Source organism: Lactuca virosa, chromosome 9, assembly GCF_052849685.1.
Source record: "Lactuca virosa cultivar CGN04683 chromosome 9, Lactuca_virosa_CGN04683_v6, whole genome shotgun sequence".
In the NCBI taxonomy this organism is placed as follows: Eukaryota; Viridiplantae; Streptophyta; class Magnoliopsida; order Asterales; family Asteraceae; genus Lactuca; species Lactuca virosa.
Window position 1 is genome coordinate 13602145 of NC_136434.1, and position 22680 is coordinate 13624824.

The 22680-nt window shown below is 32.8% G+C and overlaps 1 protein-coding gene across 1 annotated transcript; it reads left to right on the forward strand.

Moving 5' to 3' along the window:
• Window positions 1–14877: 14877 nt before the first annotated feature.
• LOC145136958 (auxin-responsive protein IAA16-like) lies at window positions 14878–16533 on the forward strand. Its single transcript, XM_079071091.1, has 5 exons — window positions 14878–15206; window positions 15274–15509; window positions 15634–15769; window positions 15950–16011; window positions 16168–16533. The coding sequence occupies exons 1-5, from the start codon at window positions 14953–14955 to the stop codon at window positions 16203–16205; spliced, it is 726 nt and encodes a 241-aa protein (XP_078927217.1). The 5' UTR covers window positions 14878–14952; the 3' UTR covers window positions 16206–16533.
• The last annotated feature ends 6147 nt before the right edge of the window (window positions 16534–22680 follow it).

Below are 22680 nucleotides of genomic sequence, written 5' to 3' on the forward strand. Positions count from 1 at the left end.
AATTCACAAAAGTGTGTGAAATGATTTACACTAAATTCATTCAATGGGAATCAATTTAATGTTTGTTACTTAGTCCAATTCACAAAACAATTACGGATTTTGCAAAATGAATAACTTGAATGACCTAACCCTAATTCAAAATGGCCAATAAGAATCACAATTAGAATCAAACATTCAATTGAAGCAAAATCAATTTCACTAGATAGAAATTAAAAGCAAACATCAACTCATATGATTGAAATCACAACCAATAAGTCAAAACATGAAGTTGGAGAAACTAGGGTTCTAGCCACACATGGCTAGAATAAAATCACAAGTTGTAAAGATGGAAATGATGTGCAATTACAACTTACAATTAAGGGAAATAATGTTTCCGAATGATAACCGATTAAATCCTTGCAAAAACCTTCGAAATTCCTTCACTCAATGTGCTCTGGTATCATGTGTGTCTCTAAAAATGACCCAATTCCCGTGATATGAAAAATAGGAAAAAGTGCCAAAAGGCAGTTTTTGGGTCGAACACGGCCCGTGTCAAAATAGATTAAATCAACATGGGTCGTGTTGAGTGAAAAATGGTCTTCAATCCTCAATTCCAACTCCAAAGTTCGATGCTCAAAACTGCTCAGCTGGGCCAACACGGCCCGTGTCAAAATAGGCTAAAATGACACGGGTCGTGTTCAGTAAAGTTAAACTCTTCTTTTATGGTCAAACATGACCCGTGCCCATTCTACAGTGTAAAACCAACATGCCCCGTGTACCCCTCTGACTCCAATTCCAAACTTCATTTTTTCAACTTTTCCGCTTTGCGTCTGATCAACCCAAAATCTTCACTAATGCTTCCCGGCACCTCCAAAATCACAATCCAACCTCCGGTTTACCTGAAAAAGACATGAATTTGTGCAAATAAGGTTTTTCTAGATACTAAAACGAATATGACAAAATGCAAGAAGAATAAAGTATAACTAAGCTAAATAAATGCATAAAAAGGGACTAAAAGGTGTGCAAAAAGGTGCACAAAATGCACCTAACAAAACCTCATGCGAAAAATCTCTGAGAACTACTCCCAGGTCACATCAGTCCTCTTCTCAGGAGTGTAGGAACCGGTTACCGAGTTCCACAAATCCTTCGCGCTCAATCAAAGGAGGTTCAGAGGGCACTTGACCTTCTAGTCATCCATGCACGAACATGTGAAGAAATAACCCTCCACATCAGACAACCTCCTCATCGCCACAATCGGATCGTTGACCTCGTCAAAATCTGGGGGCTTCATGTTGCTGAAGTCTCGATGATGGAATGATCTGTAACGCCCGTAGATCCGGGCTAGTCAATTTAGAAACGATAAGCATCAAAAATGACTTTTTGATGGAAGATTATTTAGAAGGATTAATCTCAACTAAGTTGTAGTATATGTTACAAGGATTCCGTACATATAAGGAACGCCGAAATCCGAGTAATAATGAAGAAGTTATGACCTGTCGAAGTTTCGCGACAGAACCGACACGACACTATATGACGTAAAATACGAATTTAAGATAGAGCGATATCTAGCCTTAGTGATCTAAACGAAAGTCGTGGAATATGTTAAACCGAGAGCGTGCATAAAAAGAACGTCCAAATTCGACTTCGTATGAGGAAGTTATGATTTTTCTAAGTTTCGACTTAGCGGTATACAGCCCAAATCTCGAAATTGAGATCGAGTGATATTTGGCCAAAATAATCTAAACGAGAATCGAAGATCTTGTTGATAATAGTCCAACGGTAAAAATACAGACAAAAACGGACGTCAGATGAAGAAGTTATGATTTTATAACGGAGTTTTCCTGTCCCGGCCTACTAAAAATAATATAATAAAAATAAATTCAAAATTAGCCGACGAAGTCTAAATGAAAGTTATAGAGCATAGTCTCACCTACGCGTGGATATAAAGAACGTCGAAAACGGATCTCGTATGCGAAAGTTATGAATTTTTGAAGTTCGAGGCACGCATACCAAAGCTTATCCGAAGAGTACGCCCAGTGTAACCGAAGTACGCCCAACGTACTGCTTGTAGAGGGAGTACGCCCAGCGTACTCTGAAGTTACACCCAGCGTAATCGCATGGATCAGCCACTATAAATAGAAGACGAGGGATGCCGATCTTTTTGCTCAAAATTCTTCTCTCTCTCCCGTATTTCCTCGTTTTGCGTGCAAGAAATACCCCTGAAGCCCCGGTATCATCCCGAAACCCGAAGCAAGTCCCGAAGCCCTGTGGATCCCGAGAAGTAAAGTTTCCAAGCCGAAACTCTGCCCGCGTAAAGCCCGGTTTTGGAGAAAACATCCCGGTTTCATCGAAGATTATTGTTTTAATAGACGAGGTGATGTCCGATCATCGTCTTATCAAGTGAGTGTATAGTTACTTTCTTCTAACACATAGATATGAAGTATTTTCTATGAAATACGTGTTATGTGTTTGTATATTGTTTGTTTATTTGAGATGGATGTTGGATGAATGTTTTATACATGTTTGTATATGATTTAAACTATATATGTAATTTATATCTACAAATATGTTGGGTAGAACACGGGTAGATGAAACAGTTGGTGAGTGATGAAAGATTTGTTTGAGGATGAGACGAAAGATGATATAGATCATGAGATGAGGGTGACAGGTGAAAAAAGAGTGAAACCTTTACCCAAACGATGGCCCCCGTCATTCAGCAGAGTAGGGATGACAACCACGGACTATTCCAGACAGTCCAGTGGAACACTAGCAAGCTCGCAACTTGTAGGTGTTGTGAACAATGTGTTCACCGGTGTACTCTAAAAACCCTGGCAGCTATGGACTTAGTGCCTTATATAAATACAATGGTAGCTATGGATTTAGTATTGTGTAGATAAACCTTGGTAGCTATGGATTTAGTACTGTATAGATGAACCTTGGTAGCTATGGATTTAGTACTGCGTAGATGAACCTCGGGCAGCAATGGACTTTGTGTCAATTCCGTAGGTCAATCCTTAGGAATGAATGAAGGAATGATAGTTAATTCTTAGGGTAAAACCTTAAGAAATAGAGAAGATAATGGGGATGGGTAATTGAGTTGATTGTTTGATGATTAAAATTAATATAATTATTTATTGTGGGTTGAAAACCCTATATGCTCACCAGGCTCCCAAGCCTGACCCACTCAGTTTATTTGTATCACAGGTATCGATACGAAGCTGCTTTGCACTGAGAGATTAAAAGAGATGTAAATCACTAGTGTAAATGAATGTATGTTCTGTTTATGCTTTTGGTCTGTATCGATGTGGACATCCCGAGTTTTGTAATAAAATGGAAATACATTTCTTTAAGAAATGCTTTGATATATATATATATATATATATATATATATATATATATATATATATATATATATATATATATATATATATTCATTATATTTTGTTTTGGGGACAAATTTCGCAACACCTTTTGAAAGATTACTCTGATTTTATTTTAAAAAGCATAAACGAAACCGGTCTTTTCTGGCCGTGAAAATGGGGATGTCACTGTTGGTATCAGAGCATTAGTTTAAGCGAACTAGGAATTTGTAGGATTTCTAGACTTAAACTTAGAATGCTAAGTGATGATTGTGAGATGAGTGTCTACCATATTTTAGACACGAGCACTAGTATATTTTAGGAAAGATGCCTAAAATGCTTTTATGTGCTAAATGTTATATGTTTGCCATATATGAAGTTGTTTGTTCGGATCTATGGTCTGTTGCCGACCGGATCTGGAAACCTTATGTGTTTAGCATTCTAAGCGTACGACTACGATATTAGAACTAGCATGAAAACGTTTCGGAGTGATAATGATGATTTGAATATCTATCGTGAATGAGGATCTAAAATCACCTTATTCGGTGTATAGATAAAAAATGGCAAGAACAAGAAGCGAAGTTGGAAACGCAAACGAAAACAGGAATCAACCACCAGTAGTTGAGCAAGTAGCCGTGGTAGCAGCAGTACCTGAGCCAATGACAATGGCTGGGGTACAAGCGATGATTCAAATGATGTTGGATCGTCAGATGGAGGAAACTAAACGTCTGTTTCAGCAGAATTATGAAGAAGTTTCAATGCCGGTTGAACCGCCCAAAATTGAATGAAGGGAATTCGAAAGGAGGAACTTCAGTGGGATTGTTGGTCAAGCCAACCCACTGATAGATAGACGAAACAATCAGGATGGAGGACGCGGGTGCAAGTACAAGGATTTCATGGCATCCAAACCGTCGTGTCTATCTGGAAGCCCGACACTAGTGGAAGTTATGGACTGGATCTCCGAGATGGAGACAATGTTTGAGAGTTGCGAGTGTAGCAACAGACAGAAAACCGCTCTCGCGATTCCTCTGTTAAAGTCTGGAGTGCTGAACTGGTGGAAGCTACTAGCTGGTTCGATGCCCAAGGGAGAAGCTAGCAAGATATCTTGGGAAGATTTTGTGGTGCAAATAAAATTGCAATACTGCTCTGAGCAGGATCTTCTGGAAATCAACAATGAGTTCCAGAATCTGAAGAAGGGAAGATTCAGCGTCACCGAGTACGCTACTAGTTTTACGGAGAAGATGAAGCTTGTTCCCTACCTACTTCCAATGGAACATTCCAAGGTCAACAAGTTTGCCAATGGATTACCAGCGGACTTTGGTCCAATGGTCAAGCAAGCAACCACTTTGAAAGCCGCCATCTGGGCAGCTAAGAATGTTGAGACCCAAATAAGGGAAAAGGGTATGGAGAAAGCTGAAGTTGGAGAGAAGAGGAAGCTTGAAGGATCCTCAAGACCTGATAGTAAGGGAAAGTTTGCAAAGTCTAACCTGGATGACCAGAGGTATGGATCCAAGTGGTGTGAAAAGTGAAGGAAGAAGCACTTTGGAGCATGCAACGAAGAAGTAACCTGTTACAAATATGGAAGGATCGGCCACTATTCCTCGAATTGTACACATAATGATAAGGTATGCTATGGATGCGGAGGAAAGGGGCACATGTCTAGAGACTGCCCAAAGAAAAATAGGGCAGCAAGGATAGAGGCACCACCAAAGCCAAGGGAATTCCACATGATCCTCAACGAAGCAGACAATAACGCGAGGAATCAGGAATAAGGATTTCATATCCAAAGATCAAATTATGAAGTAACAATGTGAATAGTAACTTATGATGTAGCCTATTAGAGGCATAGTATAGGGTGAACTTGAACTTTTGTGTAATAGTTTCAAGAATTAATATAAACCCTGGTTTTGTTATCTGATGTGTTGAATGATTGTGTGATTTTTGTATGGGGACTTGGAGAACTGCGAGACAATACTTGGGACGAGTATGAGTAGGTGTGAATGGTAGTAGAGGCCTATACTACCGGAAGCATAGGACTCGCACTTGGATCAGGGAAAGTCACAAGGTTACCAAGAAACTAGTAACTGATTCCGTTTTGTTCATGTATATCATTACCATTGTTTCGGTAATGACTAGTAAGATGGTTGTTATTCCGACCCTAGTGGTCATATCAAATTGATTCCGACTACGATGAGTTTGTTACGTGGTTCGGAGAACCAAGTTCGATGTAGCATCTGACTGAGGTCAGAAGATTGAAATCAATGCGATCATTGGTAATGCGCTCATTATTAATGAAGTTTGTAGCTGGAAATGCTACATGGTAAAATGTGGTTATATCGCATTAGAATATGAAGGAAGGTATATTCCATTATGGAATTTAACTCTAAAAAAAAGACATGAGTCTAAGCGTTGCATCATGCGATGAGAGGTCATTAGAGCATGGCCCATCGGTCTGTTACAATAGATAAAGGAAAGTATTTATCCTAAGAAGAAGAAGGAGTCCACAATAAGGACTTATTTTGTAACTCGAAGGTTACGATTGAAAGTCCAACATAATACGAAAAGCAGATGCAAGATTAGGCATCGTCTGCAGTCAGGAAGCCCTAGAGTTAGATACTCTTTCGAGGAAACATAGAAGTTACGGTTATTACCTAGGATGAAGAGATAACGTATGGAATCATTATGCAAGCCCTATTTCGTTGATGATTCCGGGACGTAATCATCCTAAGGGGGAGATAATTATAACGCCCGTAGATCCGGGCTAGTCAATTTAGAGACGATAAGCATCAAAAATGACTTTTTGATGGAAGATTATTTAGAAGGATTAATCTCAACTAAGTTGTAGTATATGTTACAAGGATTCCGTACATATAAGGAACGCCGAAATCTTGGCAGCTATGGACTTAGTGCCTTATATAAATACAATGGTAGCTATGGATTTAGTACTGTGTAGATAAACCTTGGTCGCTATGGATTTAGTACTGTATAGATGAACCTTGGTAGCTATGGATTTAGTACTGCGTAGATGAACCTCGGGCAGCAATGGACTTTGTGCCAATTTCTTAGGTCAATCCTTAGGAATGAATGAAGGAAGGATAGTTATTCTTAGGGTAAAACCTTAAGAAATAGAGAAGATAATGGGGATGGGTAATTGAGTTGATTGTTTGATGATTGAAATTAATATAATTATTTATTGTGGGTTGAAAACCCTATATGCTCACCAGGCTCCCAAGCCTGACCCACTCAGTTTATTTGTATCACAGGTATCGATACGAAGCTGCTTTGCACTGAGAGATTAAAGGAGATGTAAATCACTAGTGTAAATGAATGTATGTTTTGTTTATGCTTTTGGTCTGTATCGATGTGGACATCCCGAGTATTGTAATAAAATGGAAATACATTTCTTTAAGAAATGCTTTGATATATATTCATTATATTTTGTTTTGGGGACAAATTCCGCAACACCTTTTGAAAGATTACTCTGATTTTATTTTAAAAAGCATAAACGAAACCGGTCTTTTTTGGCCGTGAAAATGGGGATGTCGCACGATCTCCCTTCCTGAATCCCTGCAACAACAACAACCGTGGTAGCTATAACACCAAAAACCTCAGTCACAACAACGTACCTCTCATCAAACAAATCGATCATAACAGTCTTGATAGACCTAAAAACCTCAGGGGTGGAACCCCAAATAGCAGCAACTACCTCAGTAGTGATCAACTCGTGGATGCCATCATCTGTCAGTCCTGACCTATCCTGGCCACCAGATCCTCTCTTGAACACCATACTGAAAATAAATCAAAATATATCAGAAAATGCCACAATTCCTTCTATAAAATCATCACAGAGAGGCTAGACCCTCGAGGTTTGTGACTTCCTTGTTACGCGTATAGGTCTTATGCTTTCAGTAGTACGGACCCATACTACCTTCCACACCTACCCGTATTTGTCTCAATGGATTGTCACAAACTACCCGGAAACAAATCCACAACTAGGATACACATACATCCTATACTCACTCTCCATCGAGAGTGGCTAAGCATTCCTCATCTGACCGGATGCTTACATACTCACTCATGAAACTTCCACCAACCATATAACTTCTCGTGCATTCTTATCATACATAACACTGGATCCCATACACAATCGAATACCTGATTCTACTATAAGGCCACAACCAAACAAGGAAAAGGAAATGAGGCTAAACCAACCATTCTCAGGCTATAGAATAACTATGATGCATACACTAAGAAACTACAGTAATGATGTCAATTTCGTATAGCATATCTAAAGTCCTCCTTGGCTATCATACATCATACATTAGGCAATTCTATCATGAAATTCCTAAAGTTCCCTAGCCTATCGCTAGCATGCAGTTCTATCACAAGCATTATAACATATAACAGTGTGGGTATTTTGGGGGTATACTTTTCTTGCTCTCGCTGATCGTACACATATTGTCCTTCCTTGGTTACTTTTGAAAACAATTTTGAAAACTTTTATAGATCCTTAGTTTGAGTATGGATTCACACGAATGCTCATCCAATTCTCTCAAACCAGGGCTCTGATACAATCTTGTAACATCCAAAAAATCAAGGTAAAATTTTCATTTATAAAACCCAACCAAAACCACAATTGTTTGCAAAACATTGTTCTCATAGAAATAATCATAAATTAGAGTATCTCCAAAAGTCTATAACATAAAACCAGGAGGATGTGCACGTTCACGCCTTTGCTTTCCCGCGATCATCTGAATTACCTGAAACATAAAACTTAAACCGTAATCCAACATTTAGTGAGTTCCCCCCAATGTACCATACACAACCAATACAAATAACAGTATGCATATATGAGCCTTCTGTCTGACTGGACCGCCTCGCAGGGCCTATAGCCAATTTGGACCGCTCTTCTGGCCTTCGGTCTGATTGGACTGCCTCGAAGGGCCTACAACCTATCTGGAGCGCCCCGGGTATCTTGGCCTTCAGCACAAAGCAGGATCGTCTCAACCCAACCATAATATGTCGACATATACAACAGATAAACATAAACACATATCCAACAAGTACATGTAATAATACAGATCGACCAATATATCATATAACCAACATAACATCATCCTATATATCAGGATACATAACCTAGTGGGCCGACATTGGTACCTTCGACTCATAATTACATTAAGGAAAAATCACCTCACGGACTTAAAAGATAATTGAACAGGTCACAGCTCATATTGTTGACTCAACAGGTCACCTATATATATATATATATATATATATATATATATATATATATATATATATATATATATATATATATATATATATATATCAAACAACGACCAAATCTCAACTACAACTCAAAATACCCAAAATACCTCTAGGTCAAACTTGTCAAAATCCTGGTCAAGGTGAAAGGTCAAAAAGTCAACCGAATTGACTCAGGTTGAGTACGTCCAACGTACTCAGCATGTACGCTTGGCATACACACAAACCAGATACAAGGTATAAAGGGAGTACACGTAGCGTACTCATAAGTACGCCCAACGTACTCCGCTGCCAACTTTTCCTTTTATCAAGAGCTTAATCTAATAATTCATTTCGTCCAAATCCCAGATCTAGTCCCCAAATAGTGTTCTAAACCATAAAGTTTCCAACTTTATGGGTTTACATGGCTATTAAGTGCCCAAACCTTAAAACCCTAACTTCTTAACCCGATAAGACATCATAACCTCTGCATGGAAGGACTAGAAGGGTCAAGATCACATTTTTATCACTCTAGACACTCTAAAATGTCCAAAAGGACAACTCATTTGGTCTAGAGTAGCTCATACTCAAATGGACCAAGATTATGGGGCTAAAAAGCACAAAACTTCACAATTAGTAAGATCTAATGAAATAACCAACAAGTTCAGAGATTTATACCTCTAAATGAAGCTTGAGGGAAAGACGCTTCTAGATCCAAAGAGGTCTTGAGCTTCTAAGGTGAATTCACTTCCTTCTTCCTCCTTTAAGAGCACCACCAACACACTCTAAAGCTCAAAATGCCCACAAGGTGGATTAGGGTTTGTAAGATACGAAATAGAGATGGAGGCTGATGAGGGAAGGAGTCTTGGGGAGTTAATGATGCTTAAATAGGGTCTCAACCTAAAAATTTGGGTTTGGCCTTTGACTACGTATGCCCGACGAATAAAGAGTATGCCCAATGTACTTGGCAAATGCGCGATTCTCACTTAAGGCTCCTTCGGACCAATTTTGCAACCAATACCATATTAAAGGTCAAAATTATAAATTACCTGAATCGAGATGTTACAGTGTAAAAAGATGAAGTCTAACAATGCTAAGAATTTATTATTATTATTTTTATTTTATTTTTATATTATAATCGTGTATATTTATTGTTTGTTAATAATAGTAGTTAAATGCCAATATCTTATTATATGTATTTATATTTTTTATATCTAATTATTATTACAATTTTATAGATATAACATAATAATAGTTAAGTATCTTGAATAACTTATAAAATTTATGAATAAAATAGTGGTTGCATAAATAAACTAAAAAGATATTTAAATATTATTTGATTATTTCTGTTTGTGCGAGTTGATTTACATTTTGTATCAACTGTTGAATATTATATATATGAGAGGTTAAATATCTTTCTACTAAATATTAATGAGGAAATAGAATTAGTGTTTTACACATGTGCTATGTTGATCATTGCATTGGTATTAGGAGGAAATAGGAGGATTCATTTTATATGCAAGATTTTGTTGGTCATGGGATGCACAACCTTCTGATCAGCAGCTACTCCTAATATCTCAAGTTATTGGATCGAAGAGTCTCAATCAACAAAATGATGGATGAACTTGTAGTTTAGCTTCAGATGAGAGATATAGTGTGGAGATCCTAAGAAGAAGAATAAGGAAGATATAGACCAACTCTCCAAGTATTATGATTTCATGAATTAAAGAAGTGCCAAGCAAGGTGTTAAGTTTTGTATAGCGGGCTATAATGAATAAAATCTCATCTGCAACGGGGCTAAGGAAAATAGGCGTGAATACTAAAACGAATAGTTGTATTTTGTGCAACACAAATGAGGATACAACAGATCATGTGTTGTGTTATTGCAATTTTGCGAAACTGTTTGGGAGTTGTTTTTTAGATGGTGTGGTGTTCAACCATTACACAGTCCTAATTCGACTCGAGAGGTTATAGACTTCGCGTCTCAGTGGGGAAACTGTCTTAAAAGAAAATGAACACTCTAATTGGGATCTTTTATGGTATGATGTGGGGAATTTAGAAGGCGTGTAATGATCGTGTGTTCAATAGGAGAAAAATCCCTCCATCCGTGACTATGAATCTTGTTGAATCAATGATATTTTTATGGTTTAAACACATACGTAAATTGGTTAAAATTAGGTGGTTGGATCGGTACATATATATACATTCCTTTGTTTGTAACTATTCCTATGTATTTCTCCATGTACTTTCTTTACCTCCGGTCTAATCTCTTGCTAGCAGAAGCTTTTTGTTATATATTATCGGCCGGTTGCAAAAACAAAAGTAAGAAACAATTTAATTTATATATATATATATATATATATATATATATATATATATATATATATATAAATAAAGTTAGGTTTAAATGTGGTTGGATGTCTATTGTGCGGACGTATAGACAATGCTATTCTAGTGCTATTGTGTGAGAATGACTAAAAAAATATGTTGTTTGTTAATGCATACGTTCAACCTCACAAACGACTGTCATTATCATGCATTCTCAATAATTAAATCGTCTATGAGGGTATTATAGATTTTTTTTATGATTCTTATTCTGTCAGAATGTTGTCAAAATGTGTTCTTGATAATCGTATTCCGTAAAAATGAAAATGAGTAAAAAATGATGCGTGAAAACAAAATTGAATAAAAATTAATGAAAATGCATGATAATGACGATAATTGTGTGAGGTTGAACGTATTCACATTACCAAACAACCTATTTTTTTTCTCTTTTATATTATACAACTAGTCGAAACCTCGCGCGTTGCGCGTGGATATAATTATTTTATTAAAATAATAACATTTAACAATTTGTGATTTGATATTTATACATGTAGAACCAATGTCAATAGCAAAACAAACTCTATCGTTAACATATTAGTTTTATTAATTTTAATAAATTTATATAATTAGTTATTTCCACTATTAATTCATGATTTTATACACCGTTTTATGTTGTATAAATTATATATCAAACATATATATTGATTTCTATGTATAAAAAACAAGGTAGTATGAAAAAATAAATACTACAACTTTTGATGATTTTTATAGAACGTTTTAAGTTGTGGAAATTATATATAAAATGTATGCCAATTAGTATATAAAATAAATAACAAATAATATGAAAACACTATAGATTTTAATAAAATAAAAACACTACAACATTATAACATTTACATCAAACAAAACTTATTAAACACTTATAAATCATTCAAAATGAATATTTAGAAATCAACATACATTCGATGTAAGAAACATTGCTATAAAAAAATTTGAGTTGAAATAACCATTATGCGACAAATTTTTTTTTTCGACTCTTTCATTTTGAATCACAAATCTTTTCAAACATATGATTTTTTAATCAGACTTACTTATATATACTACTAATATAGCTACAATGTATATAATAAATAAGTGGAAAATAAAAAAAAAATTGAACATTAATAACCATAAGTTTAAAAAACTTTTGAATGTAGTAGAAAATATAAAGGCAAATTACATTAAATTTAAATAAAAAAAACTATTAAGTTGTAGTGGGAGTTTTAAACTCTTGATTTGTGCCAAATATAATATAAATATTAACAATTATATGTTATAAAAACAATATTATAAGTATTTATTACTGAAATAATAATTTTTATACTAACTTGTAACTAATATTATAATAATTTTAAGTATACGATAAGAAAAATATAAAAAACTTGTGTTTTAATCAAATTGAATTAAGTTTTTGATTTAAAAATATTTTAAACTATAGGTATTTTTAACTACTTTATAAATAATTTATTTGAATATTTTTATTTCCTACATTATTATTATTATTATTTCAAATAACAATAATTTTTTAATATAATATAATATATTCTTTAGTTTTATGTTATTTAAAACAATTATTACTTTTTACTAATTAAAAATTACTTATTTGAAATTTTTCATTATTTTATTTTTAAAAGACTATCATACTTTTTTATTGTACTTTCATTTTTTTTTTTTAAAGTTATGAAATATTAGAAGAGAATGAACGGTCCAGATAAAATGGTGATTTGAATTTCAAAACTATAGTAATTGATATGTACTGCAACCAATCTTAAAAAAAATATGTTAAGAGTGATTTAGTGGAGAAGGAGTGTTACACTTTAGATATATTTTTATCACTTATGTTTTCTTATGAAAATATTAATATTTTATTTATTTTACTTTTCATTTACGGTAAAGAACGAATAAGGAAAAAGGAAATTAATAAATGTAATAAGATAATTTATTTTTATTACTATAAAACATTTAAAATTGGGTGTGTCCATATAAGTTTTTGTAGAACGTAAAGAATTCATTTTTATAACACACATAATTATTGGGTTTCAAAAATAAATTCATATCATATTAAAAATCATTTGTTCTAATTCGTCATTATCACCAACAATTTGGAATAATAATTATAAACTCCTTTCATCCAAATCAATTATAAAAAACTTCATCGATGTTATTTATAACAAAATAAGCGATAGAAAGTAACATAGTATATACATAATATAAAATACATGTTGAATAATGTTCTCTTGTACATGAAATATATATTTTTAACATAAAAAAGAGAGAGAGAACATAAAGATACATAAATGTTAACAAAGTTAATTGCTCTAACTGATAAATAGTTTGATGGTTGATTTACCAAAAGCTCATGAGAGGTAATTATCAATCTCACTTCATCATCTTGTGATTATAGAAAGATGCATAACACATAAACTTAAAAAATGATCTCAAGTATACATTTACAAACATACCTAAATTTGAACCTTGGTTAATATCTAAAACTTTGCATGCACCCCATTTGAGTTTACATGAATTTATATTTGAAAAAGTTGCAATTGCTTTCTTACATCCATAGAACCACTCACCTAACTCTTCAAACCCTACAAATGTAATCTATTATTTTGTGTTGACATACATGCAATATGTAATCTAAAAATTTCTTATATAGGCTAAATATTTCATTTAACTCATCAATTAAATAGCATGATTTGAAGAGTTTTAAAAGTTACAAATCATAATATTTCAATTAATCATAAATTAATTTGCATATGTTGAATAGTCTTGGGAGTTTCAAATGCATGAGGTTCAAGAAAAAATAGTATTGGGAGTTTCAAATGCATGAGGTTCAAGGAAAAATGCTAGCTTTATAATATATATATATATATATATATATATATATATATATATATCCCTATTCTAATCCATATTCTAATAAATGAATAGGTTTATTCTCCTATTGACAAGTGTCATTCTATTAAAACTCCTCATTAGTATTATATGTCACATATAATGCCACTTGTCAACATATTAATTATCAATTTCAAATTTCAAATTTCCAACTCTAATTATATTAAATTAATAATTAATTCTCCATTTTAAATTTCAAAATTTAAAATATTTCATTCTAATCATATTAAATTAATAACATTAGATTAAAAAATAAAATAAAATTAATACAGATTATAAGTTAATATAACTTCACGTATTTATTTAAATCAACGATTACAAATTTATATAACTAAAAAATATCTCTTAAGTAATTAATTATTTAAAATAATTGGTTAATACTTTTGATTTTTTAATATGAAAGTTTAATAAATTTTATAACCGTGGTTCTCACGGGTTATAAACTAGTAAAAAAATAAATTTATTCTCTTTTTGTCATGTGTCACCCTATTAGACATCCTAATTAATGTTATGCCGTTTGTTAACCTATTTATTCTTCATTTCAAATTTCAAATTTTAAATTTTCCACTCTAATTATATTAAATTAATAACATTAGAATAAAAATTAAAATAAAATTAATACAGATTATAAGGTTACGTATTTAATTAAATCAACGATTATAATTTTATATAATTAAAAAATCTCTTAATTAACAGTGTATTTAAAATAATTGATTAATAATTTTGAGTTTTTTTACTATAAAATTTAATTAATTTTGTAACCGTGGTTCTCACGAGTTATAAATAAGATGATAATATTTGATTACAATATATTAATAATATAATAAAAACTAAAATGGTATAGTTTTTTTTATTAAGAAACCTTACATGTACAAAAAGATATTAATAATCAAAATATATAGAACTAAAAAAAAAGATATTAATTTTAACATTTTTTTCTCTCTTTAAAATACATATTTAATTATTACATGACTTTTTATTTTTGAACGGCATCATAGGACTTAGTAATAGTAATAGTACATATAGTATTATTAGGAAGAATGATTTGCCCATTTATTCACCAACAGCCCAAACAAAAACCACGAGAGAGCGAGATAGAGGAGAGATGACGTCGTTCGAGGAGACGGAGTTACGGCTAGGGTTGCCCGGCGGCGGCGGCGGCGTTGGAGGGAATAAGACCAGTGAAGTTGGAGATACAGCGGTGCATTGCAACGGAAAGAGAAGTTACGACGAGACAATCATGGATTTGAAGCTGAAACTGTCATCAGATGATCAGGAAACCAAGAATGATCAAGAGAAGAATCTTTTCGAAGCCACAGGCGGAGGCGATGGTAATTGCTCAGTTAACCCACCAGCGAAGTAAGTTTTCTACTTCAGTTTATTGTTGAAAACATAAACAAAAACTTATAACTTCAATTATTTGTAGGGCACAAGTGGTGGGTTGGCCACCGGTGAGATCTTACCGGAAAAACATGCTATCAATCCAAAAAAACATAAGCCTCCGCGGCCATGAAGAGTTTACCGGCGGTTGTGGTGGGGTAGCGTTTGTGAAGGTGAGTATGGATGGAGCTCCTTACCTTCGTAAAGTCGATCTGAAAATGTACAAAAGCTATCAAGATCTCTCCGATGCTTTGGGCAACATGTTCAGTTCCTTCACTATTGGTAATTAATCAATCAAATTTACTATATTAATTTCTTAACTGATAAGTGATGTTTATTTAAAAATTAATCACTAACTAATTAATGAATTTCCATTCATTTAAAAAAACAAAATTAAATCATTTAGGTAACTGTGGATCGCATGGGTTGAAGGATTTCATGAACGAGAGCAAATTAATGGATCTTTTGAACAGCTCTGACTACGTTCCAACTTATGAGGACAAAGACGGGGATTGGATGCTCGTTGGTGATGTTCCTTGGGAGTAATTACTTTTTATTATCCCCATTGCATTATGATTATCTATAAATAAATGAATGAATTATAACATTCATCAATAAGCTTATATATATATATATATATATATATATATATATATATATATATATATATATATATATATATATATAACTATGTTTAACTTTTCTTAGTTTTTCATGATCAGGATGTTCGTTGATTCATGCAAGCGTTTGCGTATAATGAAAGGGAAGGAAGCTATCGGGCTTGGTAAGTGACATGGAACAAAGTTTTATCATTAAAACAATCAACATAATTAAGTAATATTTTTTTTATTAGATTGTCATTTATCATAATGTAAACAATTATATGTATATTAACCTTCAAGAACACACCTAATAAATCTCATTTAACTTGTAACTTTAGCACCAAAAGCTATGGAGAAGTGCAAGAACCGCAGCTAAAAGCCGCAAACGGGATTAACTACAATCTTTGTGTGGCATATGGGATCAAGAATACTCTATGTGGATTGAACAAACATTTGGGTTAATTTGTGTATGTATTTATTATATATTTTTACTTCAAAATTATTTCAAGATCTGGAGTTTTCTATTGTTGATTATATTGTGAAAGTAATATGTATTATAAACTGTGGTGATTTGAATTCGTGGACATAAAATAGGCACAAACAACAATAAACTCTTGTATAATTAATATGTCCTACCAAATTTAAAGGTTTCCGACTCTTTAATTTGGTGCTTTGTTTTAATAAATAGTACAACTTGTTATTTATACTCTTAATTTAGTGAAAATATTGAATCATTCCAATCATATGATAATATTTGACTAAATTTATGCATTTATGTAATTAACTTTAGTAGACTTGTACTCTTGTTATTCGATTTTGATGTAATCATCTTGCTAATAGACGTAAGTATGAATATGTTATGATTGGACGTTACTTTAAGGCTATCCGGTATAGAGCATCACCTCACGTGTGAAAGCCGACTTGATAGGCCAAGAAACGCGTGAACAACGCCCCGATGTCCGGTGGTTTGGCTGTGGATACGAAAACTGAGGAAGACAGCCAATAGGAAGCAATATTTGACCGTTTTTTCCCTCTGCTCTCTTTCTTCGTTTCCATCTCGTTCTTCCCTTCTCCTCCCAAGTTCTTTTAGTCCTTCTTGGTCGGCGCAGGCAAGGCAACAAGGGGGAAAGGTTTTAGGTTTTGCTGGGTTGAATGAAATAAGGAAGAAAGGGGTATCGGCTATACTCCAACTCAAAAGAATCCCATGCCTAAATTTTGGTTTTTGACACAAAATACCCCTAAGTCTTATTTTCTTACATTATTAGTTTTTCAATTTATAATATAGGGTTTTAATGTAACTTTTTATTAATAAAATGTTTATTTAAGTTTAAAATTTTGTTTTTTTATTAATCGAATGTCAAAAAAAAAAAGATAAGTAATGTGAAGTGTTAATCATTTCCAAGGACTTGTGTAGTCGGGAATCTATCGAAGCAAACACTATCCATGCTCTTGCATAAGTCATTTGGAAAAGTTATACATACGGCATTTGGACATATCCAATCGATAAATGTCCCTTGCATAGGGTTCGTTTCTTACGGTTAGGGCCGGTCGGGTGATTTTGTAGGCCCTGCGCAATTTAACAAAAGTAAGGCCCTAAAACTTAAAAGACATAAAACTTTAAGCAAAACAATTATAATTTTTCATATTGTATTGCAAAATTCATTCAAAATTATACACAAAAAAATTTATAGTAATTTACATTTTTCTTTGAAATAAAATTTTTCATTGAAATAAAATTTTCAATTACATAATTATAAATAACTTTATCTAAAAGGTTTATCGATTCTAAAACTCAAGCAATAAAGTTTTAACACCACTTGACCTCTAAAAAACTTGTAAAATATCATAAACACATCATAAAAAAAATCAAAATGTTAGTATATTTCATTATCAGTAGAGATACAGTCTCGTTTGCTTGTAATAAAAAAATTCAGAAATCATATATATAGTAATTTACATTTTTCTTTTTGAAACTTGAAACAACTGAAGAATCAGAAACTTCTAAACCTAAAAGCTGATTTGACAGATTTTGCTTCTGATATAAGAAAATAGGAATCATAATGAATGAATAAAAGGGATAACAGATTTACTTAAAATTCTGAGGTGGGATTTATAAGAATACCTTCTGGTCTTCGGATTTTAATTTCTTCTTATAAAAAAATTATGAATTCAAGAAACAAGAAGCGTTAATTATTACTATACAACCTCTAAACAATATTATATATGTATCATATAGATAAAAGAAGTGTATAATACATTTAGATTTTCGTCCCTACTCCCTATGACCCGAATTCTGATTTTCAACACCTCATGTCGACAATAGAAGGCTTCTGATTCCAGTTTAATTTCGAAGATTAATGAAGATTATTGAAAACGTATGAATATTATTGAAGATTTATGAAGAAAGAAGTATAAAAAAAAGAACTCACAACTTTTAAAATCCGTCTAATATTGTTCGAAGTTATAAGGGTTTCATATGAATGATTTTTTTGATTTTAAGCAAAGAATGAAAGAAACTGTTACCAAGGAGCTCGATGATTCGCTATTTCACCAACATCATTAATTTATTCACATGTCTAAATTATAATCACTGTCTGCGATATTGAAGGAGCCTAAACATCATTTTTCCCCAAAACTTTTAGATTACCGCTTGTATCGTTCCTTTCCTTTGTTTCGTTGATACATAACCTATTACTATTTTGGCTAAAAAGTGAACCTAGGCTAATAGAAAGGCTAATAAAATTTTGGGCTCCTAGATTTCAGTAGTGAGTCATGTTCATGGGAACACTTTGAACTCCTCATGGTCGGCCCGGTGAGAATTGATGTATGATAAATAAAATTAAAGTGACAATCAAAAGACATAAATAGTGGTATATTAGAAAGGTTTCCATCAAACTAATATAACCTTAAGTCTAACTAAGATTAAAGGTTTTGTTGTGTCCATTAAACTATATAGTCACTTTTATATTTTGCATGCAATTTATAAGCACGAAAAAAATACGTGGAGTAGTTGGATCAATGGATTGACATGATAATTGATATGCATATCCGACACTTTGTAATTGATATACATATGCGACATATTTTTTAATTTTATTTTCTAGTTTTAGGAGACATGAGCATGTGAATGTCAATATTGGCGCATGCATTTATTTTGGTTGGTCGGTCCATGAATAAATGGATTTCCTGAACTAATTTGATTAGGAAATAGATGCATAGTCATACATAGATAATTTGATTAGGAAATAGATGCATAGTCATACTCTATGTCAAATAAACGTTTTATATGAAGCATAGTAATATACGAATTTCGTATATATTTTATTAAATAAAAATCTTTTTGTCACGTATCATATTCTCTGTCATATATTTTATTATTTTAAATTTATTTTTATTCCACCTGTTATTTTATTGTTTTTTTTATTAAACTCAATATATTATTTAAATATAATAATAAATGTATATCAATTTCATTAACACACTTTCCTTCTAATTTTAAAATTACTAAATTAAAGTCTTATTAGTTTTCTTTGTTTATTTATTTAAATTATTTTTTTTTAATTTAAAAGAGAAAAAAACTTTAATTTTAATAATTCAATATTTTTCTCATTATTCTTACAAATTCAAACTTCTCAAATATTTTGAATTTAATATTTAATTTTTCTTTTAAATAAACTCATGTAATACATGGGTCTCACACCTAATTTATATATATATATATATATATATATATATATATATATATATATATATATATAACTTTTTGAATATGTTATTAGGGAAAAATTCAGTAGAAAACCATATTCTTTATCGAAAAAAAAATTAAAAATATCTAAATTCATAACTTAACATTGTGAATGCTAAAAAATAAATTATATATTTTTCGAATTTACCGTATGAATTCAGATTCACATTGTGAATCTGCACAGATTCACAATGTGAATTTGACGAAAAATTTAATTTTTTTTTTACGAATTTGATATAATTTTTTTTTACGAATTTGATATCATTGGAAAATTGATAAAATTAATTTATGAATTTCTGTATTTTTAGTTTTTTTTTTATAAAAAATAAGCTCTAAAAGTTGAAAAAAAGATTGGTTCATTGGTTCAATGGTTAATAATGGTTCTATATTGAACATCACCCTATGTTATTATATGTATTAGTTTGTATTTTTTTTATCTTATATAGATTGTTACTTTATATTGAACTAGAAGGAACCACATGCTTCATATGGGGCGGGAGTTATTGTTGGAAAGTTGGCAAGTTCATTATGTTAGATAATTTTGTAATTACAATCAGCATAGTAGATGTTCAAAAAACGACACAAACACTGGCTATAATGGAATAGAAATAACCTTGGAAGTTAGCCTTTTGTTGTTGTAAATATCCATAATGATAAGAGAAAATAATCTTACCTAAATCTGATTTCATCAATAAAGTTTTTACTTGTGTAAACCATCCACCTCGATTGTGTTTTATTTTCGCTAGATCTAAACTCTAGCACGTCTGTAAAAGCTCCAAATCGCAAAAACCACCTCATTACCTAATGACCCTAACTTTGTATTCAAAGCCTCTAAATAGTTCTCAATGCATTAGCTGCTTAATCAAACATTTTTTGTTGAAGGATGTCGGTACACAACTTTAGGTAATCCCATATTTTTTGCCAAAGGCGATTTGAATGTATAGTTTCAAAGGTGCAAAGCATACATCAAAGGTACATGAAGTATCTAATGTGTTACATGTGCCTTTTTCATGTTTAATACTTTGTCATGAAGCTCTGCATAACCACACATATTGATTTTTGACATTTAGCTTAAACGAGTAAGAAAGATTTTCCACCAGCTGCATCAAGTTCCTCTCAAGACATTGAAAATCCTTGGGTGTAACCTCCAATTCAATTTTGTTTATTAAGTGAGAACCTTGGAAACCATTATGTAGGCTCTACAGTTATGACATTTGGAAAGAACTTTCCTAATTGCTTCCCTACACGATATCAAGTATATGTAAATTAATAGAGGGCCAATTTTCTTGTAGAAATTCTAATTGATAAGAATTAAAAAGAATTTAAGAAACATGGGAGACTTAGAGTGGAACTCACCATTCCAATTTTTAATTAACATCTAGTGAGAATGTTGATATAATAGGTGGCATGGGCTCCTCTACAGTTTCTACATATTCTTATATGTTACATTGATAGAATCATCCTATTAAACAAAAGAAACATTGTAAACAAATATAACTACATAAATTGAATATTGCGTTAATTCATATATCATACAAATAAAAAAAGTCAAATTTCTCACATTCGCTAAAGATTGTATTATGAAGTACACTCCATCGATAGCAGAATCATTCCTAGTTTATTGAATTCACAAATATTGATATTCATCAAGTCCAAACTGAGATTTGTGTAACACTCGGTTCCAGGTATGAATTCGTTTCAAATGTCTTCATGATTGTCTTTTAACACAGCATGGTGAAGCCTCACCACGGCGTGTCGATATGCCTTTGGGCCGCAAATTTTATTGGACCAACACAACATGTTTGTGTCATTACACGGCGTGTTGGTGGCTGGTGGAGAAACCCTAATTTTTAGGGTGTCGAACCTTATTTAAAGGCCTTAATTCATCATGGCTGGCCTCCTTACCAGCCTCTATTGCCACTAAAACCCTAAAATCGATCCTTAAGCCTCTTGGTGGTGTTCTTGAGCTAGTAAGAAGTTCTTGGTGCTCATTTTTGGCCTTTGTGAAGGAAGAGGAGATCTTGAAGTTGCTTTGGTTGGTAGAAAGGCTTTGGATCCAGAATCATCTTCTTTTGTGCAAGCTTTCTAAGGTATCAAGTTTGAACCTTGATTTATAGATGTTTAGATCTCTTCATATGTGCTTTGTTATGCATTTGGTCCCTTTTTGGGTTGATGAGAGAATGAAGTCGTTTTAAGGGCTTGTTATTCCAGATATGAGTTTGTATTGGACTCCTTGAGCATAAAGGTGCAAGCTTTATGAGATAATTGGTTTCATGCATGCAATAAGTCACTTATTATGTCTCTTTTAAGCTTAAGAGCTTCATTTGGACATGAATGAACATAAAGTTGGCAACTTTACGTGGTTTTCCAGCTCAAGGAAATCAAATCTATATTTTAGGGCTATGTCTTTATGGATTAAGTGCTTATTGGTTAAGCCCTTGCTCTATCAAGCCTTATGCTTAGGTTTTGGACCCTTTTTGGTAGTCCATATGGGTTAAGTTGGAAACTTTACCATTCTAAATCTTATTTTGGTCTAGATATGATCTTTGGAGCTCCTGGAGTCGAAGAAGGCAGCTTAATGTGTTAACAGTTGGAACTCAAGCAAACACGGCGTGTTTGCAAGTCAACACGACGTGTTGGCTGGGGTTTTCCCCGACTATTTGGATGATAGCGAAACAAGGCATGTTTGTCAGTAAACACAGCGTGTTGGGTCAACATGGATTGTTGACCTTGACCTTGGCTTCTGTCTTTGACCAAGTTTGACCTAAAAGGGGGTGCTAAGGTATATTGATACATATATCTAAGGATTGGTTTTGTTTAGGAACTCATCTCTGGTTTTCATTTGCATTCCAATCTCAAATGAAATAGTTTTTCAGTAGGAGCATTATGAAGACCAAGAGACCGTTAGAAGCACATATGATCATTGTTTTCAACATAGAACATTCCATGTTAAGGTTATCTGATGAAAAGGTGTTGAATGCACTCAACATTTGTTGGAAGATAGTTTTTGATGCAGACGGTCCCATAAGGAAGTAATAACTTTGAATGTTGGCACTTTCTTCCAAATTTTGCAGAGAATGAAGTTGTAAGCATGGAAGATGTATCA

Coding starts and splice junctions, on each gene's coding strand:
- LOC145136958 (XM_079071091.1), top strand. CDS start 14,953: ATGACGTCGTTCGAGGAGACGGAGTTACGGCTAGGGTTGCCCGGCGGC. Junction 15,207..15,273: donor TCAGTTAACCCACCAGCGAA/GTAAGTTTTCTA, acceptor AATTATTTGTAG/GGCACAAGTGGTGGGTTGGC. Junction 15,770..15,949: donor GTTGGTGATGTTCCTTGGGA/GTAATTACTTTT, acceptor TTTCATGATCAG/GATGTTCGTTGATTCATGCA.